Below are 25,987 nucleotides of genomic sequence, written 5' to 3' on the forward strand. Positions count from 1 at the left end.
CATCGTGACCAACCCTGTGCCAAATTTTGACTTGCAGTGAAAGTCATCCACGCTTGTTTACTATCTGAAGCCAAATCAAAAAGCACAATTCTATTTTCATCCTGATTATAAGTGTTGCCTCCAAGTATGTAGTTAGGTCATTTCCGCAAGGCGAAGAGGTGGGGTTATTTAACAGCATAAAATAAGACACCATTTTAGAACTATCACCCATGGTGATATATGCTTCCTAGATTGGAGGAGCTTTCATACCAGCCATCAGTAACATAAAAGACATCTGAATACATCCCTTTGGCATCTGGTCCTGGACAGTTCATTACATTAGGTCGTGTTGATTCCACTTCTGTCTTTATTTTAGCTTTACTTTTCAAAATATAAACCTCTGCTGTCAATTTCTATCGGAATATATGTAAACTGACAAGTACAGCTTTGTGGGATTCTGTGGGAGCCGTACTTACTAAATAGTGTTCAATCAATCATGTCATGCTTGAGATTACTTGAGAATGATTGTTAAGTTGTGGCAGGGACAACTTCTGGAAACTTAGCAGTGAAGTAGTCCTCATCTGCAAGGAGCAGCCCAGAAAACTTCATACTTCATTACTCTGTGTTTGTTAAGAGCAAAGTACATCTTTTACGCTACGATAAATGACCATTTTTCATTTTCTCAACTGCCCCTCTTAAGGAATAGAATCGGTTCTCTGAGTTTATCTACCTCTCCCCTACATATTACAGCATCTTTCTGAAAATCCTATCCACTTTTTAGACTCCAAATGATAAGTGCTTTGTTTAATTATATAGGCATTTTAAAGCTTAGATTTTACAGTTAATTTCTGCTTCTAAACATCTGTGACCTAAAACAAAACAAATAGCTATAGATGCAATGAGTTTTGCCCTTTTCCAGGCTCGTCCTTTGACACGCTACCTGCCTGTCCGGAAGGAAGACTTTGATTTGCGGAGCCATGTAGAGACTGCTGGCCACAATATTGACACCTGTTACCATGTATCAATCACAGAGAAGACCTGCCGAGGATTCCTCATCAAAATGGGTGGGAAAATTAAAACGTGGAAAAAACGTTGGTTTGTTTTTGATCGGAACAAGCGAACATTCTCTTATTATGCAGGTGGGTGATAAAAAAAATTTAAACCGTATACTCAAACCAAGAACCCCATGTTAAAGAGCAAAGGCAATTGAAATTCAGTGTAAATAGGTAGGTTTATACATAACAGAATTAATGGCAATATTAGATTTATAGATGTACATTATTTTATATTTAGATTATATAGTCCATATGATATGAATTTCCTTTCTATAAATAATAGACATTATATGTTACTTTAAAAAGTGAGAAGTTGTCTATGTTACTTCTGAAGTAAACTCAGGTCCCAATAAATATTAAGTAAAATTTATTCTTTATATCAAAATAGTGACTTTTATTTGTTCTTCTGTTTTAATGCATTCTTTATTTTGGTAACAAATTGTTTATGTTCACTTTTATGAAACATCATAATATCATACTAGAAGTACTATCACTATAGGGTGGGATCAGAAAAAATATTGCCTTTCAAACCACCACACCAGAAAAAAAAAAAAGAGGGCGTGGTTTGTGATTGATTGATTGTCATACGTCCCATTTAAGTCACACACAATTAGGCAACTGTAGCTGGAAATCATTCAACTATAGTTCATAAACTAGAATGGTCTTTTAAGCACAGACAGTAAAGCTTATTGATAAACTAGTGATCAGTAGTATTTATTAAGTGACTGAAATATTTTTGGATTCTTAAATGTCGGCTGACAAGAAACATACCCTACCAAATCTTATATAAATGGGGAAATATTAGTGCCACTGGCATACTTCTTGAGAACCTCTTATTTCTTCTGGGATCACATGTGAAACATGTCCATTTTTAGTATAGGTATAGCTCTGCTTTCTTTTCAGGTGCCAAAAAAGAGTGGTGTCATACCAGATGTTATGAAAAAACCCTGTTTTGGAGTGACTATCAGTATTTATGAGCATCACCAGGAATAGTAAAATATATCGATACAATAAAATATAAATAACAGTCTAGTCATTTAATCAATCCAGTGAGGTCAGGTTATGTTTATAAGGAGAAGTGTGAGAAACCAAGCAGCCTGTGGAAGAAAGGAAAGAGTGGCTCAGGAGCCCCAGATTTTGGAAGATGAGCTGGTAGGGGAATGCCTGCCTTTCACTGAGGAGCACTTTGGATGAGGTTCCAGTTACTGCAGAAGTTAGTGGCCTGAAGCCAGTGGCCTTCCCATCCCAGGTCCCCTGCTTTACCTCTCTAGGGCTTTTTGTCATTGGGTTTTATAAACATCCAGAGCTGCTTTCTTCAGTTAATACAATTTGGTGTCTGCACACTGCAGAAACAAAACTGTGTGATGTGGTATTGTCTTCAGAAAACCTCACCCAGAATTTTCCAAAAATACAACTTTAAAGAACTTCAGACAAAACTGCTTCACTCTTCTTCTGTACTCCTGTTCTCTGTGAGCCTTATTTCATTCTCTCATCTTTCGGCCAGGCGAGTGGTTTAATGCCCTGGCCAACTGCTTCAAACCTAAGCTCCAAGCTTCAGACCCATGTAAGTGTGTCTTCACAAACCCAACCTGCTGGTGACTGATTTCAATTTTTTAAAAACACCAAAACCTTCTTGGTATATGAAAAATTACCCAGAACCCTAATTTTTAAAAAACAGACAAAAATTATATTTCATTCACTTTTTAATATGTATTTATGATATAACTGGCTGGTGAGACCTAGCTGGACAAACGCTACCCATTCAGCTCTGTTTACGGCCATCACCTATCAGCTTTGTCCACTCCTACCCCCACCCCTGCTTCTCGTACACAACAAGCCCAGGAATGGATCAGTCTGCAGGCGGTCATCCAGATCACAATTCAGGCTGTACTTTACCCTACAGGAGCCACGTCCCTTCTGCTTGTCAGTGAGGGAAATGGCCGTGTGCTTGTGAAGGAGCTGCAAATGTGAACGCTGACTGGCAAAGTCCCAGGACTCTGTGTTATTCATGTCCCTGGTCTCTGTCCTTGGCCTTCTGCATATTAACTGGGATCTTTAGGAGAGTCTCTAAAGAAAACCGAGGCCTAGAAAATATGTCGGCAAATTGATGGGATAATACTGAGAGAGACAGAATGGGTAGCGTTATCTCATCAATTTACGATAGCATTATTGCTTCTCTTTGCTCATAATGTGGCTGTGAGGCTTATATTTTTCAGAGTTCTTTCTCATATATGAAGTGCCCTACAAACCTTGAAACACTGGCAAGATTGACTTTTATCTCCAGATTTTATTTTACATTTGCTTTCAGAAAACAAAGTATTATTGTATTCTCATGAATTACTGCAATATCATTTCCAGCAAATGTTTGAGAGATACATTGACCTTGCCTTTCACAGAAACTGACTGAAACTTACTGAACATGGTATCAGTTAAAACAGTGTTTCACAAGGAGTAGGAAAAACAAATAAAAAATTATGGTCCATGGGCAAATAGGTTAGGATATTTTGGATTAAATGCAATTAAATAGTTTTACTCTGCTGAACCTTTCAGGGCCATTATTTTTTAGACTAGCTTTTTGTAGTTAAAAAGGGACATTCATCTAGTAAAAAATTCAAAATATAACCAAAATTTGTATGATGAAAGTAAGTCTCTTTATCATCACAAAAGTTCTGATCTCTCATTTTCAAGCTAGAAATATTGTTTTAGATTTTCTCTATTCATTTTTATATATGTTTCAGTATGTATATATTTTCTTCTTTTCTTTTATATATTTGGGACTAAATTATTCATTCTATTCATACCCTATTTCATGTGATAGTATTTCAAGGGTTTTTTCCTTAGGAGCATATACAGATCTACCTCCATCATTTCAGTAGCTTTATAGATTTCATTGTATGGCTGGTCTGTAATTGAATCAGTCTCCTATTAAAGCTCAAGCAGATCTTTTGCAACCTTGTGCTACAACAAACACAAATCCATGTACATTTATTTGCACACACACCAGATCTTACTCAGTAACATTTTAGAAGTGGATATTGCTTAGTAAGAGGATTTGTGTGTGTGCGTGTTTTTTTTAATTTGTTTGTTTTGTTTTTATTTTTGTTTGGTTTTTTTTTTTTTTGAGATGGAGTCTCCTTCTGTTGCCCAGGCTGGAGTGCAGTGGTGCGATCTCGGCTCGCTGCAAGCTCCACCTCTGGGGTTCAGGCCATTCTCCTGCCTCAGCCTTCCGAATAGCTGGGACTACAGGCACCCGCCACCACGCCTGGCTAAATTTTTTTTGTATTTTTAGTAGAGACGGGGTTTCACCGTGTTAGCCAGGATGGTCTGGATCTCCTGACTTCGTGATCCTCCCGCCTCAGCCTCCCAAAGTGTTGGGATTACAGGCGTGAGCCACCGCGGCCGGCCGATTTACCAGCTGTCTTCCAAAAGAGGCTGTCTTATTTGCACTTCCACTACTAGGGTATGATAGAGTCTCTTTCCCTACCTCCTCATTCATGCTTTTAAAATTCTTTAATATGCTGACATGCACTGTGATCTTTGCAGAGTTTAAGTTACAAAATATTTCAAGAACTTAACAGATCACAGAGTGGTGCTATATGGTTGAGTCATGTTTTGGTTGTTTTTGTTTTGCTTTGTTTTTATGGTAAATGTGATGTTTGAAAACAGTTTGGAAATCGTTGCACTGAAAGGACAATAAATTATTTGTTGAAGCTCTGTTGAAAACGGAGGTGGGGGGGGGGTGAAAAATCAAGCACCCTGAATAAAAAAGTCGATAGGTAATCGGCTGGAGAGCCTTAGGCAGTCATCAAGTTCTTTGGTTTGCAGCTAGTAATTTTATGGCTTTTCTTTTTTATTTTTCCAATATAGATAGAAGGGGCCTTGTGCACTAGCCCAAGTTCTCTGAATTAATCTTAGATAAATTAAATACTTTGTAAATAATTTAATGATTATAATTGTAATAAAATTATTATTTTTTCTGTTCCTCGGTGGCGATAAAGTATTTAACACTCATCTGTCTTTGCAGACAAGCATGAAACTAAATTGAAAGGAGTCATATACTTTCAAGCCATTGAGGAAGTGTATTATGATCACCTCAAGAATGCTAATAAGGTAAACATCAGTTTTCTAAATTCCTACAATTTGAATGCATAATTAAGAAGGGAAAATATTTTTAGAGTCTAAGAAGTTTGAAGTTGATGTTCTGATATAACAGATAGAGATGATCAGAATGGTGCTGGAAAAGTAAACACGAAGTGCGTGGGATGGCTGATCTTCTTGAGGAAAACAATGTCATAGCAAATTGAGGAAACATTCTGGACATAATGGTTTGGGAAACCCTACAAAGTGACTGCCAGGTTTCTAAAAAGAAGCTACCATATAGTTAAGAGGGGGATCATGAGCATGTCCTCGTAGGGCTAAGAATAACAGCTACTATTTATTAAGCTGCTACTCTCAGCTAGGTACCCTGCTAGAGCTTTACAAACTAGCTGCTGAAATAATTTGTGAGTTCTGTCCGAGATTTCTTGTTCAGAAAGGCCAGAATGTTCAATGTTCAATCCTGAAAAAGGCTCTGGGACGGGTTGTGTGAGTTACAGTAGAGCAAAAGTAACGCCTTTGTAAAGTTAATAAGTTAAAGATTTTAAAGAAGTCTTCACATGTCTGTGTTGTTTAATGTTGTATTTTAAGATGTTTATTTTACATTCTTTTTCCTTTTTTGAATTTTAGAGTCCTAATCCGTTACTCACCTTTAGCGTCAAGACTCACGACAGAATCTATTATATGGTGGCCCCATCGCCAGAAGCCATGCGGATCTGGATGGATGTTATAGTTACGGGGGCAGAAGGTTACACTCACTTCTTGTTGTAGTGAACTGAGGCAACAGTCCACTTCAGGGCAGACTGCAATAATCTCTTACAAGAATGAAGCCATATTCAACCCCGGATGAGAAAACCCAACGGATCCATCCCTTGAGCTGTAAACACTCAGAACTACTTTCATATCAAGACAAGTTATTTGTAAAAAAGAAAGAAGGAGTTTTAACACAAACCTGGATAACAAATAGCAAAAGAATTGAAGCTTCCATGACAAAGAAAACACTATTTTGATAAATTGGATCACTTATAGGAACATTTCTTATAAACTATTTTTAATCGGTTGTTGGATTTAGTTAAATAAACAGGTTACAGAGTATCTGTATATACTTGGAAATACAGAATAACTTTATCACCCAAATCGTTGGCATTGACATTATTGGTAATCAGCTGGCTTTTTTTTTTTAAAGAGGTAGCATTTTGTTGACAGTTATTTTGTAAACATAAGCAAATCAGGATTTCCCTTGGAGGGAAATACATTTTAGGAGGAGTTTTGCCTTAATTTTTTAAGTACTGCACCAAAACCAAAGACCTGACCTGACTTCTGTGGAACAGTAGTAACTGCAAGTGATGAACTTCATTTCATATTGTTCTCTATATTGCAAAATGGTATTCTGATGCCATCAAATGCCCAGGAAATTGACTTTGCAGTGTCACCACCGGTGTAAGCTAATATATATATATATGTTTTTATACATATATATTTATATATGTGTATATATGTGTGTATATATATATATTAAACCACTTTTTGAAAAAGAAGAAAGAGCAAAAGGCTGTATGTTTTAGAAAAAAAATCATGTTACGTAACAGGCATTCTGTCATGTTGAACAATTTTAAATAAAGAGAATATCTGGTGTTAGCAGCTTGTTTTGCTGAATATTTCTGCATTCCTGGTGCTGAGAATAAAGGCAACCAGTAGCCAATGTCCTTTAGATTGTCTGATTCCTTTTTGTTGTGGAGCACGCCTGCTAACTGCTGCCTAGACATAACTATGAAATCATAACTCTGTTTTCACCAAAGAAGAGACCAATTAAAGTACTTCTTTGCAGAAGTGGTGTAGTTCTACAAAGTGGCAAATGAAGTTCAACTTAATGTTATCTATAATGTATTATTTTATTATGTTTTTTTTTTTTTACAATTAGCCTTTTTTTAGTTAATTTTTGTCAAATGAAATGACTTCAGGCAAGTCTCTTTTATAATGGTTTTTCCAGTGCCATTTATTCTAGTTTATCATGTTTTGCATGTTTGAAAGTATGAATGTGCTCTTTCCTAAAACATGGCAAATGAATAGATGTAGAGAATAAAGATATTACTTACAAGATGAAATGATTAGATTAGAAGTGTCTCTTTATTAAACTTTGTCAGCCTGACTGGGTACAGTTCTTTTGTTAATTTGCAGTGTGGTTTGTATACACGTATACATGTTGTCAATAATAAAGATTTTGCAACTGGATGACACAAGATTTTACTTGAACAGTGAAGGACAAAAATCATGATTGTGGAAGACATTTTTTAAATCTGATTTTGCAGCGATCACTTTTAAACCCTGTAGTGATGTAAGACTAAAATATAATTGCTAAGATTTTGTTGGTTAATGTAAAGATACGACTTTTCTGCACTGTACTCTCTTCATAGGATTGTAAAGGTGTTCTAATACAATTGCATGATGTAGTAAGCCTCTTAAATATGTGTGTTAAATATATTGAGTTTGGATTAAAATGTTGACCTGATTTCACATTTGAAAATAAACTCATCTCTCATTTTGAAGTTACCTGTCTGTAGTATGATGGAGGATGAATTCATCGCACATGACAGTTGTAGAAACTACATAAAGTTTGTTGTGTGCTAACATTATGATTTGTAGTGTATAAACTGAAGTATTCCAATAGAAGTATCTCTGGTTATATCCTATTGCTTACAAAATGAAATGAGCCCTGAAAAAAATCTAACATCTTATTGTTGTCTGTTTACACAAATACAATTATTGCTGGGGATTGCAAGGAGTGTGTTTACTTATCCTTTTATCTTACAGGAAAAAAAAAATCATGTAAATGTGATATAAAGATTTATTTGGTGGGGATCTCATTTGTCTCCCTGAACTAAGGCAGCAGATTTCAGAGACAGAAGCTTCCCTCAGCAGTATGTCCCTTTGCCCCCTTTATATATTGATGAAGTCAACATTGACAATAGGTACCCAGAGTGGAAACAAATTTGTCTACTTCAAGCTCATTACTGTCCATAAAAGCATCTGTACTTGCCACTAGCCATGATTGTTTCTAATTTGTTAGACAGCAAGAGTGAATACAGAAAATAATCCATGGGTTTCTCTGCTTTTTCTGTGCAGTGATATTCCCACTATGACCAGTCAGATTTTTCATCCTACTGCAAGTAAAATGCAAGAAGACTTGCAAAAATAAAGGGGAAGAAAAAGGAGAGAAGTGATTGAGAATATTTGCAATTATCCAAAACATGCAGAGAGAAGTGTTTAAGATATAAGGGATGGGCCAGATGCGGTGGCTCACACCTGTAATTCCAGCACTTTGGGAGGCCAAGGGAAGGTGGATCACCTGCAGTCAGGAGTTTGAGACCAGCGTGGCCAACATGGTGAAACCCCGTCTCTATGAAAAATACAAAAATTAACCAGGCATGGTGGCGGGTGCCTGTAATCCCAGCTATTCGGGAGGCTGAGGCAGGAGAATCACTTGAACCCAGGAGGCCGAGGTTGCAGTGAGCCAAGATCACCCCATTGCACTCCAGGCTGGACGACAAGAGCGAGACTCTATTTCAAAAAAAGAAAAAAATACACCAACCAAAAAACAAAAAGATATAAGGGATGATGAAATGGCATGCATCAGGCATCACCTTAGTGATTTAGTCCCTTAGAGTCTACAACAAGTCTAATGGAGAACGGGCAACACAGCTCAACATCTTTTGGAGTATGTCCTGAAATCAAGTTGCTGTCCTTAACTATATGTCCTTAGTAGATGGGCATCCCACCTCTCAAGAAAGAGATCTATTCAGTCTTTATCTAACTGTTCCAGACTGTGCCAACAGTCCAGGTTCTCACGACTCCAAAGACATGCTGAATTCACTATATGCAAACTTTGCCTTTAATTCTGGTACCAATTACTGCCCCCCAAATTTATAACCAGGATAATAAATGTTACTTTACTATCTTATATATACTCAAAGTATAACACAAGCCACCATAACTTTTAAATAGGAAGCTACTACATAAAACTTCATAGTTGATGCTTGAGGCCCCCAGGAATTAGTTTGAAAGGTATTCAGAGCTGGAGTCTGGAAACCCTTGTACTACAATTTATTCAACTATTTTTCTAGTGTTAGCCATTCCCATTTGTTTCTTCTCTCTGCCTCTAAAAACAGTGTAGTAGATAATATGCAGTCTTAAGAACTAGTGTTGTTTTCTATAGGATAATCACAAACTGGTGCCACTGCGTTAAAAGGCACTGGAATGGATGCATATTTTAAAATTGTAGATGTGGCCATGTTGCTTGACAACAAATTTTAGCAATTCACCTTCCTAGCAATCATACGTGCCAGTGTCTAGCATTCTTGCCAATTATTTCTTTTTTGCCAAGTGAATGGGGGAAAAAGGCATTTTTTAAATTCCAGTTTTTCATTTAGTGAGTTTGAGCATCATGTCTTCTTATATGGGGTGCCTATTTATAGCTGTTGGCCAATTTTATTGAAATTTTTTATTTATTTCTAGGAGCAGGCTGAATAGAAGTATTAATGTATCTATGCTACAAAATCCATTTTTCTAAGCTCTTAACTTAAGGTGTCTTTTGCCATTCAAAAAGTTTAAATTTGTATACAAGTATATATTTTATTTATGATGTTGGGGTTTTGAAATCTTGGTTAAGAAAGTTCCTTCTGTCCCCGGATTATATAATATTCTCCTAAAATTTATTTAATCCTCTCAGCTGTATTCTTCCGTTGAAATCATTTTTTTAGTGAAATTTATTTTTGCATACAGCATGAGGAAGGGGCCAAGATAATTCAATATTTCATTAATCGGGCATCTAGATCTAGAGCGGGATGGTAATTCCAGGTTAAAAAGGCGAGATTAATGTCAGATCTTGGGAGTATTTCCAGTACAGGTTAAAACTGTCACGCGGTCGGCGGGATTGCAGGTGATGCAGCAAGCGTGGTGTCCTCGGCAGGAGACGGTTTCCCATCTAGGACCGTTGGATAGGGTTGCTTTCTGAGCTTCTATCAGCCCGCTGATAGGGCAGCCTCCCGACGCCACTCAAAACATCCCAAAGGCCCCAAGCCAAATCCCGGTACTACTAAAACCAACAGTCCAGAGGAAAGAGCCACGACGCGCTGCGCATGCGCGTTCTTCGCAAGCTGAAACTTCGTCAAGTTCCGCCTGCCAGCCTGAAGCGCATGCGCAGCCTCGGTTCCGTTGCGTAGTGTGCGCGTCTGTGGGATACTGCAGGGTGCTGGGACAACTAGGAAGATGGCGGTTGCGCGCTTGGCAGCGGTGGCGGCCTGGGTACCTTATCGGAGCTGTGGCTGGGCAGCCGCCCCCGTCGGTCCCCACCGTGGCCTTGGCGCGCTGCTTGCACTGATACCTCAGCGGGCGCCACGGTGGCTCCCAGGTCAGTGTCCGAAAGGCGGGAGTAGGATGCGTTCTTTCGAACGCCTCGGGTTCCGTCAGTTCCTGTGCCTGTGCAGTGCGTCTTTGGCGCCTGGTTCAAAAATGCTGTTTCCCCTTTCCCAACACCCCAGTTCTAGGCCTTTGTTGACTTATGGTGAAGGCTGTGAGGAGAGCTCTGCCGCGGCCCTGCGGCATTCTGGGCATCCCGGGCCCTCGCCGGCGTATTACACTGTGCAGTTTAAAGAGCTCCTGCTCCCTATCTGCCTCCCCTGCATTAAACGCCAACACTAGAAAAAAATTAAAATATGCGTTTAATGCATTATTATTAGTTACTTCTAGGAGTTTGTAGATTGCGACTCCTAAAATGCTTAGACCGACTCTCCTTTGACTTGAGGGAACCTAATAATGTGAGGCATGTTCTTTGTAAAGGTGTAGACGCCCTCATAAGCCTAATTTCTAGTTTTGTCTTCTTGCTGCACCCACTCAATGAAAAGAACCATAATCATTATTGCACAAAGGAAACTAGAATTTGGGCCAAAAATCAGAGAACCTCGTATATGTATATATAGTCTTTGAATTAGATCCTTTTGTTTTTTTGGCTTTGTGTGTTGTTAACACCATTGCCACGCAGCTGTCAGATGATGCGTGGTGCTTGGAGTGGTAATTAATGTCATGGCAGAGATCTTTTGTATGAAGATGTTTGTATCCAATAGTTAAACTTTTATAATCAGTTTAACTTGCATTTAATTGTACGCAACCAAAAGGCAAGTTACACATGCAAATACTCCTAGCAAAGTGTAGTATGTCAATTCATTAACCAGAGTATAATATTATTTCGTATGTTTAGCAGACATTCATTGAGCATTTACGCACCAGGCTTTGAACTAATCCTTATGTTCAAAAATGATTTATGGATATAATTATATGAATCGGTCTTCTTAGAACTTACATTAAGTAAATTGTAATCATCTCAGGGGGAAATTATGTTTTGAGAGGTGATTTCTGGAAGAGGATAGTAAGAATTTTTTTTAGTGCTCAGCTGAGTAGATGGGAAATGAACATCAGTGGATCAACGTAACTGGCCCTTACCAAAAGTTTTAAATTGGGCATATTTCTCTATACTTTGAAACAAGCTTTTATGTAAAAAAGGATAGCTTTAAGGCCTTCAATTACATCTTTAAAAAAATCAACTTCTTAATTACAAAATGGGGAAAACTGTAGCAGCACACATGGATTCTCAAGACTGAGAAATTTTCAAAGTGGAGGACGGCTTCATTTAATATGAAAAAAGAACATTTGTTAGGCCAAAGACTCTAAGGAAGTACACAAACCTAGAGTCTTTGGAAAGAAGAGGTGGGATTATAAATGACTCTTTTAAAAAAAATATCTACTTGTTACTTAAGAGCAAGTATGGATTTTATAATGGGGGAAAATTTGAAAAACGGTGAAATAGAATAATCTTATAAAGTTCACCAATTGTACTGTTGTACTTAGATTACGCTAAAATCTGTGTATACCATTTACAGAAAGCCAAACCAACAAATAAAACGCAAAGTGATTGCATAGGTCTACAAGAAATCTCTTCCCAAAAACGATATTATCATATGTTAGTTTTAAAGAAACTGCTCATTGAACCCACTTCAGCTGATAATAAAATTATGAGTTGTCACCACGGCTCATGATTTCTTGGTTGAGGTGGGCAGATGGTGGGCAGGTGGATGGGAGTCAGTAATAAAGAGGGCACAGCACCTCCTCCTTTGAAACAATTTTCCAAGGGCAGACCAAACCTGTTTCTTCCCTGACCCCCAAGAAAGTGGGGGATGCAAGGCCAGGCATGGTGGTTCACACCTGTAATTTCAGCACTGGGAGGCCAAGGTGGGAGGGTCACTTGAGCCCAGGAGTTGGAGACCAGTCTGGGCAACATAGTGAGACCCTGTCTCCACAAAAAATACAAAAATTAACCAAGTGTGGTGGTACATGTGTGTGGTGAAGCTACTGGGGAGGCTGAGGCGGGACGATGGCTTGAGCCTGGGGAGTCGAGGAGGTCCAGGCTGCTGTAAGCTAGGATTGCACCACTGCATCCAGCCTGAGTGACAAGGTGAGATCCTGTCTCAAAAAAAAAAAAAAAAAAAAAAAAATAGGGGATGTGAAACTTATCAAGCAAAAAATAAATTTAAAAACAAAACCAAAAATCTCACAAGAGAGGACTGAAACTATTGCGGGTAAATCTGAATGTTAATTGATACTGTTTAGGACAGGTGATAAAGCAGCAACAGGAAAATGTTTTTCGATTAGTCTCTGTCTTTTGTTGCCTTGAAATTCCTACCTCATTGTGTATTTTGGAAGAATGAAGATTGGACTTCGCTCAGAGAAGTTACTGATGTTGACATGATTTTAAAACTGGACACCTCATGTACAGACTTACTAACTTAGTACTTTGAGTCTGTTCTTGTTTTTTCTATTAAATGGAAATAGTATTTAACATCAGTTCATTGAGATAAGAAAGTTAAGATCGAAAATATATATGGTTTTCCAAAGACTGAATTTACAAACCATAGTTTACTTTTTGTGTACTTTGTTTAGCTTGTAGACAAAAGACGTCACTTTCATTCCTTAATCGACCAGACCTTCCAAACCTGGCTTATAAGAAGCTAAAAGGCAAAAGTCCAGGAATTGTCTTCATCCCTGGCTATCTTTCTTATATGAATGGTACAAAAGCATTGGCAATTGAGGAGTTTTGCAAATCTCTAGGTCACGCCTGCATAAGGTAGGAACAACACGTTACTGAGAAAATATTACTACTGTTAGCATTGCAATGGAGAATTACTTTGTTCTAATCATTTGAAGTAAATGCCAGCATTTTTATAAATTATTTTAATGGTCTGTAAACTTGTATCTTGTGATTTAGGTTAATTTTTAAAGCAACCTTTAAAAGACCTTTTTTAAGGCCTTTGTGCCATGCTGACAACCCTGGTAGGAAAGGACGTCGTAAGGGAAGTAGTAACTAAGCTCTTCAGAGGCAATAATGTATGTGACAACAAACAGATATACTAGTTGGCTTTCATACAGTCTCTTATATTATCATTTTCCACTGGGGACTTAAGGACTTTATTTGATCTCTGTTTATCTGAAAGTAATACATGTATTTAAAAGTATTATATAATGCAGATTTCTGCTGAGTTTTCCCTTTTCTGTAATCTAAATATGTATAAGCATAAATAGGGATAAGTGGTATTTAACTCAAGCTTGATTGTATAATTCCTAATTTTTCATACTGAGAGTTATTGTAGTAAATAACTTTATGTTATTATAAGGTCTACCTATAGCAGTCATATGTTTAGTGTCTACTGTCCAGAAGAGATGGTATGATTTCCTAAGAAGAAGATCAGCCTGGAATTCCAGAAACAAGGGTTCTAGAATAAATTCTAGCAATAACTATGACAAGTAAGTTAATAAGCATTGGACCTAAGTTTGTCATCAAAAGGAGGTTGGTTGGACTAGAGATAACTTCTGAGTTATTTTCTAGCACTAACAGCCTAAAAATCTATCCATCTAAATTTTTAGAAGAGTGACTCACTAACATTCATTCAATAATTCTAGAAAATACAGCTATATATAAAACTTTCAGACTACCTGTTCAATATATTAGCATTTATGTCAATTATATGGATTTAATCTTATTTCTTTTATCAAACTAACTGAATTATTGTATTTTCATGCTCAGAACTCTTTTAAAATCTGTTCTGACTAATTCTGAAGATTAGAGTACTTTTTGGAAATAGATTCTCAAGCACTCTACTGAGTGCTGCATAATAACAAAGAATTATAAAATATTGTACTTGCTTATGAGGACCTTTCATTCAGAGTGGGGAAACACAAGATAAAATACATGTGAGAAATTAGGCAGAAATACTCATCGGAATGTGATTGTGTCAAAAGAACAATATCCTTAATTGCATAAAGTTAGAGACAGTGGGATTGAAATAGATAAAAGAACATTGAAGAATGAATTCCGATTTGGGTAGGAGGGAAGTGCTGTCCAAGGAGGGAAACTGTCCTGAGCAGAATATCATAATATCAAAAATATTGTTGTCACTTTTCTTTTTTGCCACTGAATAAATTTGAATCAAGAAATCACCATTTTACCAGTTCTTGAATTTCAGCTTTGAGACTATGAGAGTTATAACCAGTTCCTATCTCCCTATAAGACATAATGTGGGTTTTCTGCATTTTGGATCCCGTATGAGTATACCATCATAAAGAATAGTGCTTCACTACAGATTTTTAGTTTGAACAGTTCCATTTTATTTGCTCTTATCAAAGTTCATCACAGTCTAATTATCGTTAACTATTGATTGTACTTTATTATAAGAGATTTTGTCTTCTATTCTCTAATTTTTCAGGTTGCTTTTGTTGGGATTTTTTGCTGTAAAATTTAGATCTTCAATGATGAAATAGTTTTATTACACAAGAAACAAAACATATAACTATATGAAAATGTTTTATTAAGATCCTATCACCATGCCTAAAATAAGACTGATTCAGATTTCAGGAATATAACATAATGGTTTTAAGGCTGGTATTCTCTCATAGTTATTTTTAATAGAGTTTTTATTAGGGACTGCATCCCATACTGTTGAGGCTGCTAAGATGGAGATGTGCTACTGTTTAAAAGTTTTAAAGTTCTGAATATGTTTGGATTATCTTTGTCTGGATTGGGGTTCAGCGAGTTAACTATATTTTTTTTACTGGTACCCTATTAGTATGACCAAATATTTATATTTTCCTTCATGAAAGAGCTATACAGGTATTTTGCATCCTCACCATATATTCAGAAGGCAGCTAACTGTAAAAGATGCCGCATTCAGCCATATCCAATTGCCAACTAAGAAGAGAGAAAAGGAGAGAATTAGTTGGTGTCTTTCTCCCCTTTTTCCCTCCACCCTTTCCACCCATCTCTTACATACCCTGGATTGAGGGGGAAACAGTAACTGATTTAGACTGCAGCAGTTGCCCTGTTCTATTTCCCAGGGATCCAAAATCGTTTCACCTCAAACGTAAAGAAAAATTTAATTTCTTCTCCCTCCTATTTCTTGTAAATCCCTTACTTACTGTACCAGCCATTCCACCAAAAAAGTTCATTCGAACTAGGCTCTGGGAAACTATCAGTAAAGAAGGGAAAAGGTATCAGTAAAGAAGATGATGGAAGAAGGTATTCCAGATAAAGGAATCAACATGTGAGGTGTGAAACACATAAGAAAACATAGACTTATTTTAGGAACAGTAAGTTCATCAATTTATCTAAAGCAGTGGTATTCCCTGATGAAGTGAGTACTACTGTAAAATGTAGTAGTAAAAAAAAAAATTACTGTAAAATTGATTGTGAAATCAGTCTGAAATGACCAGAATATAATGGTTCAAAAAAACAGGCCAAAGCACTAAGTGTTTATGTTGTATATCACAGGGAGCACTGAAGGTAATGCTATGTCAATATAATGTTAAAGAAAAAAACTGACATGTATATAGTGACTCTGTTTAAAGACAGAGTCAGAGAGACACAAGATAGAAGGCTACTGTGATAGTCTAGGTCTAAAATGACAAATAAACGCCTGCACCAGGATACTGGCCTTACCAAAGTGCAAAGAAAGGGAAGAACGTAAGAAGAAATGAGAATGAATGGTGATGGTATAGGGCAGGCGGGATTCTGTAGCCTGGAAAAACAAACTTGAATAAAACAGCCTGCTCTTAAGGAACTGACATTCTAGTCAGAGGGAGGTGAATGTTTAAAAACAAACTTGATTACAATACAATATGAAAAGTGTTGAGTACATACAAAAGAAAGTGACTGGTACTAAAATGGGGGATACATGTCAAGTGAAGTTCCACAGAGGAAGTGACATGACTTCAAGGATGACTACGAATTTAGGTTGGGGAGGAAGCTGTTCTCGGCAGCAGAACAGTATGCTAAGGCTCTAAGTATAAAAGGGTGTAAAGCAGAACAGTATGCTAAGGCTCTAAGTATAAAAGGGTGTAACTGGGAATTAGGATTAGTTCAGTATGACTAGGGTTTAGGTAACCTGTGGGTGTGGTATGATACTTTATACCACCATGATTTTTTATTGATTTGATAGCCTTAAAGAGAGGTAAAATTCATAGATCAGACAGATAACTGAGCCTAAATAACTAGGAAGTTGGAAGGAGAAAGGGATGGGTTGGTGATGATAAATTTTATTCTGGTCTCCTTCCCTTCCATTAATTCGCTAAATATACACTAAGCACCTACCACTTGCAAGGAACTGATCTAGGCACTAGGAACGCATTGAAACAAAGCTTGTGCCCATGTGGAGCTTTCATTCCAGTGTGGGAGACAGACCACAAATAATATATCTCAAGTAGTCATAAGTGCTATGAAAAAAATGAAGCAGAGTAAAGAATTAGAGAATGATGAAAGCAGCACAGTTTTAATAATTGAATGGTCATAGGAGGCTTTTCTGAGGATGTAACGTTTGAGCCAAAGGCCTGAATGAAGTGAGGGAGCAATCTAAATGGCTATCTGGAGGAGAGTATGCCATGTGGAGAGAAAAGCTGATGAGACGGGAACTTCGAGAAGGAAAGTGAAGATACAGTTGGGAGGGAAGGAGGGAGAGAAAACAATGAGAAATGAGATCAGAGAGGTGATCAGGCACCAAAGTATGGTAAGGACTCGATTTAAAGATTATAGAAAGCCTTTGGAGGGTTTGCAAGACATGGTTTTGTTTTAAAAGGATCACTCTATAGGGAAAGGCTATGAGTGTGAAAATGCAAACAGGAGACTTTTTAGGAGACTATTGCATTAAGTTCAGTTGAGACAGTGTGACTAGGACCAGGCTGGTAGCAGTGGAGGAGGTGAGAAAGTGATTGGACATAGGAGATATTTGAAAGTGAATAAGCCAATAGAATTTGCTAAAATACATATTGATTGTGATGTTTTGCTATAAGCATTATAGTAATGAGAAAGGTGCTATCTTTCTTAAAAATTAAAGAAATGTATAGATATTTAGATAACAGATTTTTTTCCCCTTTTTCCAGATTTGATTACTCAGGAGTTGGAAGTTCAGATGGTAACTCGGAGGAAAGCACACTGGGGAAATGGAGAAAAGATGTTCTTTCTATAATTGATGACCTAGCTGATGGGCCACAGGTGACTGTTTTTGTTAAGTATGATGGTAATTACTATAACCTCATATTTAAGCTGTTTCTTTTTTTTCAGCGGGAGTCCCACAGTGTCGCCTGGCCTGGAGTACAGTGGCGCGATCTCGGCTCACTGCAAGCTCTGCCTCCTGGATTCACGCTATTGTCCTGCCTCAGCCTCCCGAGTAGCTGGAACTACAGGCACCCGCCACCACACCTGGCTAATTTTTTGTATTTTTAGTAGAGATGTAATTTCACCGTGTTAGCCAGGGTGGTCTCCATCTGACCTCGTGATTCGCCCGCCTCGGCCTCCCAGAGTGCTGGGATTACAGGCGTGAACCACTGCGCCCAGCCTAAGCTGTTTCTTTAGATATGAAAATGTTTTTATTTAATTTAAATGTTTAATCAATTTTGATATTTGATTTAAAATGATTCCATGATTTTTACTTTATAACAATATATTTTTTAGGCCGGTCTTGGTAGCTCATGCCTGTAATCCCAGCACTTTGGGAGGCCGTGGCGGGCGGATCACGAGGTCAGGAGATCGAGACCATCCTGGCTAACAAGGTGAAACCCCATCTCTATTAAAAATACAAAAAATTAGCTGGGCGTGGTAGCGGGCGCCTGTAGTCCCAGCTACTCAGGAGGCTGAGGCAGGAGAATGGCGTGAACCCGGGAGGCGGAGCTTTCCGTGAGCCAAGATCCCGCCACTGCACTCCAGCCTGGGCGACAGAGCGAGACTCTGTCTCAAAAAAAAAAACAAAACAAAACAATATATTTTTTATTGTACATATTTTGTTTTATGATTATAACCTGTTCTATCTTAAAGACGTAATATTTTATTTTATTTTTAGATTCTTGTTGGATCGAGCCTTGGGGGGTGGCTTATGCTTCATGCTGCAATTGCACGACCAGAAAAGGTCGTGGCTCTTATTGGTGTAGCTACAGCTGCAGATACCTTAGTGACAAAGTTTAATCAGCTTCCTGTTGAGGTAAGTCAGAAGTCACTTTGGCCACCTCAATATATTTACCCCTTATACTTCTTCTGCTCCCTCTTTCTTTGAGGGAAGGAGGGACAGATAACAGTAAGCCCTTTGACTTACTGTGCTGGCCCAACTTTTGTCTTAGCTGCCTTTCTGTACACAATCTTTTTTCTACCTTTAACTATTTGGCATCTTGTTTAAGATTTCCTTTCTTCACTGTCTCTTCAAGTCATTCTGCCAAATATTCGAGACACATTAACAAAATCAAACTTTGAAGTGTCTTTGTTTTTTAGCAACATTTTCTTTATTATTACATTTACTTATTTGGATCATACATCGTGATCTCCTTTTGGTCCTCTTACTTTGTGGCATGTGGTCCCTAGGCTAATGCTTATTCTTATGACTATGTTAGAGTGGGCTAATCAACTGAAACTACAGTCATCCCTTGGTATCTGAAGGGGATTGCTTCCAAGAGCAATCCCAAGGTTATCCCACGGATACCCAAGTCCATAGAAAGTCAAGTCTCTGAGAAAAAAAAATGGTGTAGTATTTGCACCTTATCTTGTATAATCTAAGTCATCTCTGGATTACTTAAAATACTTAGTACAATGTAAGCGCTAAGTTAAATTGTTGTTGTACTGTTATCGTTTAGGGAATACTGACGAGAAAAAAAGTCTGTACCTGTTCAATACAGATGTAACCTTTTTTTTCCAGGTATTTTTGATCCAAAGTTAGTTGAATCCATGGATGCAGAAACCATGAATATGGAGAGCTGACTCTCTTTGTTTTAGCCTAAAAGCAGCCTCAGATCCTCTCAGCAGAACTCTCCAGACAGATACTGTCAGTCAGAGTGACAGAGACACAGAAATTGAAGAAAACAAAGCAGTAGTTAAAAAATATGGTCCCTAGGCTAGTAGCAGCAGCAGCACATGAGAACTTGTTAGAAGCCCGAATTCTTGGGTTTTACTCTGAATCAAAAACTGGGGGTGCGGCCCAGCAGTCTGTGTTTTAACAAACCTCTTGTAAAGTTTGAGAACAATGCTTTAGAGAATGGAGGAAGAGGAGAAGGAAATTCAGAAATAAAAAAAGAAGAAAAAACATATGTAGTGTTGAATAGTAGAATGTCATTGATTTGCCTCAAGTTCTGCATTAATACCTGTGCCATCTATTAACTAAGTTCATTCTTAGTTCACATTGTTTTCAGCTCCTTAAGAAATAGCATTGTGTGTGTATTCAGGTTTCTTATATTATTTCCTGTCAGAGCTAAAATTACAAAGCTGGTCTTCCTTGAACTTATCTCCTGTTTCTGAATTTTGTTCACTTTTTTGGTGGTTTCTTATACATAGTTGCTCAATGTCTTCATGTTTTTCCCACCATTGCCATTTTGTGGATCTAAATGTGGACTCCTTGCTCCATCCTCTCAACTCAATAATACAGTGCTTCTCGGGTAGGAAATCATCTCAAGGACATGGCAGATTGAAAAGGAGTTGATTTTGGGGGCTTGGGGGGATTTATTGTATTTTGTAATTATTGGTAAATGACAAAACCTGTGTACATTTGTTTTGGTTTTGTTTTTATGTTTGGGGGTTTTTAGGGTATCTCTGTTGCCCAGGCTGGAGTGCGGTGGTGCAATCATTGCTTACTGCAGCCTTGACCTCCCAGACTCAAGAGATCCTCCCACTTCAGCCTCCTGAGTAATGGGACCACGGGTGCACACCACTATGCCTGGCTGATTTTTGTATTTTTTTGTGGAGATGGGGTCTCGCCATGTTGCCCATGCTGGTTTTGAACTCCTTGGCTCAAGAGATTCTCCTGCCTTGGACCCCCAAATTGCTGAGATTACAGACACAAGCCACTGTGCCTGGTACATTTCTCTCTCTCTCTCTCTCTCTCTCTCTCTCTGTGTGTGTGTGTGTTCACATCAGTCAGAGTGAGGATAGGGTAGATACTTTCTAAGTGACTGAGAAGATTTATAATCTGCAAATCAAGGCATTTTTTGCTAATACTTAATCTGATAAGCAGTTGTTAACAGAAGCATGTTGAGCCCTTGGTTTACTTAAAAGCATATATAAGGAAAGAGCACCAACACTAAGACCACTATCTCTTCTCCATATAAACAGCCCTAACAATGTCAGTGGAGCAGATGTGGAGATTTTTACTATCTTTGATAACCCTGGGAATATTAAGCCCAGCTTTTCTCATTGTTTGTGTAAGAACTTGACCATCCTCTTAACTGACTAATCATTATTACCTTCTGTGGACACTAGAGGGCCTTGGACATGATGCACAGCTGTTTGGAATGTAAGCTTCTGAACCACATTGCATTGATAAGTTTTGTTGGTGTAGAACTTAATATATTCTACATTTTCTTTGGGTAATGTCTTTGCTGTTTCTGAACTTTTTGTTCTTGAGGATTTGAGACATACATTTTATAACGTTAACTTTGTTCTTCAAATGTACTATTTTCATTCAATTCAGTGGCAGGTAACAGAGCTAGTTGGGGGCCAGGGATGCATAAAATGAAACTGTTATTAATTCAGTGTCTCCTTAATTAGCAAAACCTCACTTCAGCTAATAATCAGTGGGACTAAGTTCTATCTGCTGAAGTATTTACAAATTCAGGAACAATCCTGAGTAGTTGAGGATAGCTAAATATCATCTTTACTTTAAATATTTGGTTCATATGTTGTTTTAAGATATTAATATAGATTTATACATTTTATAGTTTTGTAGAATTTCATTAATTTTAAATCATTTGGAGACATATTTAGAAGTACAGTTTTTTTTTTTTTTACTGAATTATTAAGTCTTTTTGGAATTAAAAATACATTAAAAGCCTAAGTATATATAGATTATATTTTGTCATACATATTTTTTAAGTTCTTGTTTTCCTTTTTACATTTGCAATAAATTAACAATTTTAAACATGGGAAAATCATAGTATATTTGTTGAAATTTTAAATATTTCAATTATGTGTGGCTTTTCTTTCCTTGTTTTTTAAAATTTTTGATAAGATGTCCTTTCCATTTTTCTAGAAATGCCCTTCATATTATATGATTGTAAGAGTCTTAAAACTATTCATAGCTTGACTTTTTTTTAGTTTTAAGCTCTGATCATCTTTCCAAGAATTTATTATATATAAATAAACTTGTATGCTCAAAAGTGTTCATGACAGTACCACAGTATGAGATGGTCAAGCTAATTAAGTCAATTATGGTGGACTGCTGTGCAGCATTTAAAACCTTTTCATATAATTCTTTAAACCCAGAAATATATGTACTAAATAAAGCAGCATAGAAAACTATATGAATGTGTAATATGTATGTATTTTACATATTACATACAAACCAAAACACATATAGACAAATACTGGAAGGAAATAAGTCGCAATTTTTTTTTTTTTTAATTTAAGTTCTAGGGTACATGTGCACAGCATGCAGGTTTGTTACATATGTAATACATGTGCCATGTTGGTGTGCTGCACCTATTAACTTGTCATTTACATTAGGTATATCTCCTAATGATATTCCTCCCCCCCACCCCCACAATAGGCCTCTGTGATGTTCCCCTTCCTGTGTCCAAGTGATCTCATTGTTCAGTTCCCACCTATGAGTGAGAACATGCGGTGTTTGGTTTTCTGTTCTTGCAGTAGTTTGCTGAGAATGATGGTTTCCAGCTGCATCCATGTCCCTACAAAGGACATGAGCTCATCCTTTTTTATGGCTGCATAGTATTCCATGGTGTATATGTGCCACAGTAAGCCACAATATTAATGGTTTTTCTATCCATAAGAGAGGATTATGGGTGATTTATTTCTTTTCTATTATTATTATGTTTTCTATAATGACTGCATGTTACTCGTTATACAAAATTCTAATTTTTTAAGAAAAATTAAGATAAATTATGTAAAAAATAGGAGTTCTCAAAAAGTCAAAGGAGGTGTATGTTTCATTTTAAGGGAATAAATGTACAGATATTATTGTTTGGTTTTCAGGAAGTATGTGGAAGACTTCTTTGTCATCCTGAACAAAAATCAAATTTTTTTCTCTTTTGTAGGACTCTGGAAGGAAAAACTATATTTCTTTATGTTCAGCCTAAAATTTCATGAGTATGTGTATGATAGTTTCAGTGTAATTACTCTTAGTTTTTTATTCTTAGTTCTGTGTTTGATTCTTTCTCTTCTTCCCCTCTGCCATACCCATTTTAGCTCCTTTAAGCACTTTTAGGTTTACAAATTTGAAATCTAGACAACGGTTGTTCTAAGATTTGATTTTATTTAAACATGAATGATACCTGGACTGATTCCAAGAAATTGTATTGCTTTTCTCACCCTTCGTTTTTCTTTTCAGTTGGGGTAAAGCAACATCTGATTTAAGATAGTGTATGATAAAGTTAGATAAATTTAAATTTAAGTTTGAGTCTTAGCCATAGTTAGTAGCCTAGCCCTGAACTGTTGGGCACAATATTTCATTTATCTAAACCATATTATCCTCTTTTGTAAAAATAGAATAATAACAGAATTATTATCAGAATCTTATGGAATGATATTTATAAAATACCCATCACAGTACCTGGCATATAGTAATTATTGATAATTATTATTGTTACGCTTTTGTTATCTCTATCCTCTTATTCAAGAACTGCTTTCTTTAGATTACTTGAAACTATTGCATATGTTAATATTGCTTAAAATCACAAATACTTTTGTTTTTCTTTCTGTTTCCAATAGCTAAAAAAGGAAGTAGAGATGAAAGGTGTGTGGAGCATGCCATCAAAATACTCTGAAGAAGGAGTTTATAATGTTCAGTACAGTTTCATTAAAGAAGCTGAACATCACTGCTTGTTACATAGCCCAATTCCTGTGAACTGCCCTATAAGATTGCTCCATGGCATGAAGGATGACATTGTACCTTGGCATACATCAATGCAGGTTGCTGATCGAGTACTCAGCACAGATGTGGATGTCATCCTCCGAAAACATAGTGATCACCAAATGAAGGAAAAAGCAGACATTCAACTTCTTGTTTACACTATTGATGACTTAATTGATAAGCTCTCAACTATAGTTAACTAGTATCACGTGTTTAGTTGGTATGTAAACTAATGTATCCAGAAGATTGGAAGAGGTTACGAAATGAAAGATCCTGATACTTTAGGTTTTTCTCTTACCTCTATTTTGTAAATATCAGATGAGTATTATTTAATGATGTATTTGCACAAGTAATGCATATTGTGAAGAAGGACCAGCTGCTGTTTAGAAAATTTTCTCATTCCTTCTGTCCTTGATTTTTTTTCATTAAAGTATTCCCTTTTTTTAATTCAAGAAAAGTTTACCTTTCTTATGCTTATGTTAGCTATTCCAGCTCTTTATTGCATCCTTTTCTAAATAGGATTATTAATAAAGCCTGAATATTTTGTTTTTTATTATAGATGGAAATTTGTAACATTACTTCTGCTTTGAAAATGCAATTCACAAAATATAGGGAAATTTTTATTGAAGTAAATTTGAAATGATGGAGAAATTTCAGAAGCATAATAAAGTTCACAATAAGGATAATACTTTATATAATGTATAAAGTATATAATATATGTTACATAAACTGCACATTATATTCATACTTAAAATTAAGCTTTTACTTTTTTTGAAGGCTCAAAATTGTACAGTGATATAAGGAGCTGTTTCTAAATTTTGGCTTATGTGTAATATATTTAAATGAGGAATTTCATCTAAAATGATACAGCATTTTAATATTCTGATTGGTAAAATTAAAGAGGAAATTGATCTTTATATGTTATTACTTATAGAAACATTCATTACTTTATTAATATTGCCCTAAGTACAACTAGGCACGTGGTTGCCACCTAAATCAGAAGACTTTCTGAAGTCAGTCAGAAAGTGTGAAATGCTAGTGTAAAGGTTGCTTTGTTTTTCTTTCCTAAGTAAATAAAGTGAGATGGAGATTAAGCCTTGATATTATTGAGTTAATGTTTTTTATTTATTAATTTTAACTGGATTTTATTTAGCTTGATTAGGTTATTATCTGTCAAACCTTTTAAGTTGACAACATGACTCATATATATACATGTATATAAAATGAGCACTTAACTCATTAATGAGGAAACCAGCAGATAGTAATCCTGGTTCAAAGTACAGTTCAAGAAACTGAGTATTTATGGACATTGAAGAAAAAGTGTTGAGATAAAATTGCTGAGCAGGAAAAAGTGTTAATGAAGCCAACCTGACTACTTATCCTTAAGACCTGCTTTACAAGGTTGGCCCTTGATTGGCATCTGGGAACTTGGAGTTCAGGGGGCTTCCACCATTCCCAGAACTGATCAAAGTAGCTTACTATATCTAAACTGTAAAACCATATAGTTTCTCCCGAACACCTGCTTTCCTTCTGGGAGTCTGGAATTTTGCTATGTGCCAGGCAGAGACTACCCTTTGTGACCAGCTCCCAGTAAAAACCGCAGGCACTCAGTCTCTAACAAGCTTTTCTGGTTGACACAGTGTTTCACAAATGCTGTTACAACTGGTTGCTGGGAGAATTAAGCTCATCTGTGATTCCACTGGCAGAGGATTCTTGGAAGCTTGCACTTAGTTTCCCCTGACTTCACCCCATGTGTCTTTTTTCCTTTGCTGGTTTTGCTTTGTATCCTTTAACTAATAAATCGTGGCCATGAGCAGAACTGTATGTGGAGTCTTATGAGTCTTCCTAGCAAATCTTCAAATTTGGGGATGGTGTTGAGGGCCTCTCCACAGATACAAAACTGGTTTATGTCCTACGGGGCAATTAAACTACAATCCATGGGTTATCTTTTATACTGGACAAAAATTACAAACCACAAAGAAATCATCTATGAGTGCCACTGTCTCTGGTGTTGGAGTGGGTTGATAGAAGATGGCACCGGCTATTCAAGGACTTACTTTGCCTAGACGTTGCTAGGTGTGAGGCTTGTTAGGAACATGAAGGCAAGGGCCCTTGCCAATGATGGTTTTCTGTGCAAAATAATATGATAGAGATTCATAATACATATGTAGAGACAGTATAGCATAATGGTTAAGGTCAGAGACGAACTTGGTTTTTAATGCTGGCTCACCATTTACTAGCTCTGTGACAGCAATTAACCTCACTGAGTCTCAGTCTCTTCTGTAAAATAACATAAACCTAGATGATAGGGTGTAAGGTGTAAATAAGCACAATACATTTAGAACAATGATACAGGAGGGACTATCTTTTTGCTTTTTATTAGGTACAGAACACCACAGTCCAGTCAGAGTCTGATGGACACAATCT

The 25,987-nt window shown here is 36.9% G+C and overlaps 2 protein-coding genes across 2 annotated transcripts in view; both read left to right on the forward strand.

Moving 5' to 3' along the window:
• The window catches only part of PHLDB2 (pleckstrin homology like domain family B member 2), a 196,354-nt gene extending 188,675 nt beyond the window's left edge, over positions 1-7,679 (forward strand). Inside the window, exons 18-20 of the mRNA XM_023212919.3 lie at positions 899-1,118; positions 5,059-5,144; positions 5,760-7,679. Of these exons, the coding sequence (XP_023068687.1) occupies positions 899-1,118; positions 5,059-5,144; positions 5,760-5,900 (447 nt within the window). The 3' untranslated portion in view covers positions 5,901-7,679. The remainder of the gene's footprint in view (positions 1-898; positions 1,119-5,058; positions 5,145-5,759) is intronic.
• A 2,568-nt stretch (positions 7,680-10,247) lies between these two features.
• On the forward strand, positions 10,248-25,384 carry ABHD10 (abhydrolase domain containing 10). Its single transcript, XM_023212953.3, has 5 exons — positions 10,248-10,536; positions 13,119-13,302; positions 17,604-17,715; positions 18,560-18,697; positions 23,419-25,384. Exons 1-5 carry the CDS (start codon positions 10,395-10,397, stop codon positions 23,761-23,763), a joined length of 921 nt encoding a protein of 306 aa, XP_023068721.1. The 5' UTR covers positions 10,248-10,394; the 3' UTR covers positions 23,764-25,384.
• The last annotated feature ends 603 nt before the right edge of the window (positions 25,385-25,987 follow it).

Source organism: Piliocolobus tephrosceles, chromosome 2 (genome assembly GCF_002776525.5).
Source record: "Piliocolobus tephrosceles isolate RC106 chromosome 2, ASM277652v3, whole genome shotgun sequence".
NCBI lineage: Eukaryota > Metazoa > Chordata > Mammalia > Primates > Cercopithecidae > Piliocolobus > Piliocolobus tephrosceles.

What these genes read in the sequence shown, in the direction of transcription:
- ABHD10 (XM_023212953.3), top strand. Translation starts at nt 10,395, where the DNA reads ATGGCGGTTGCGCGCTTGGCAGCGGTGGCGGCCTGGGTACCTTATCGG. An exon ending in GGCGCCACGGTGGCTCCCAG is followed by an intron (nt 10,537 to 13,118) that starts GTCAGTGTCCGA and finishes TACTTTGTTTAG; the next exon opens with CTTGTAGACAAAAGACGTCA. An exon ending in ACCTAGCTGATGGGCCACAG is followed by an intron (nt 17,716 to 18,559) that starts GTGACTGTTTTT and finishes TTTTATTTTTAG; the next exon opens with ATTCTTGTTGGATCGAGCCT.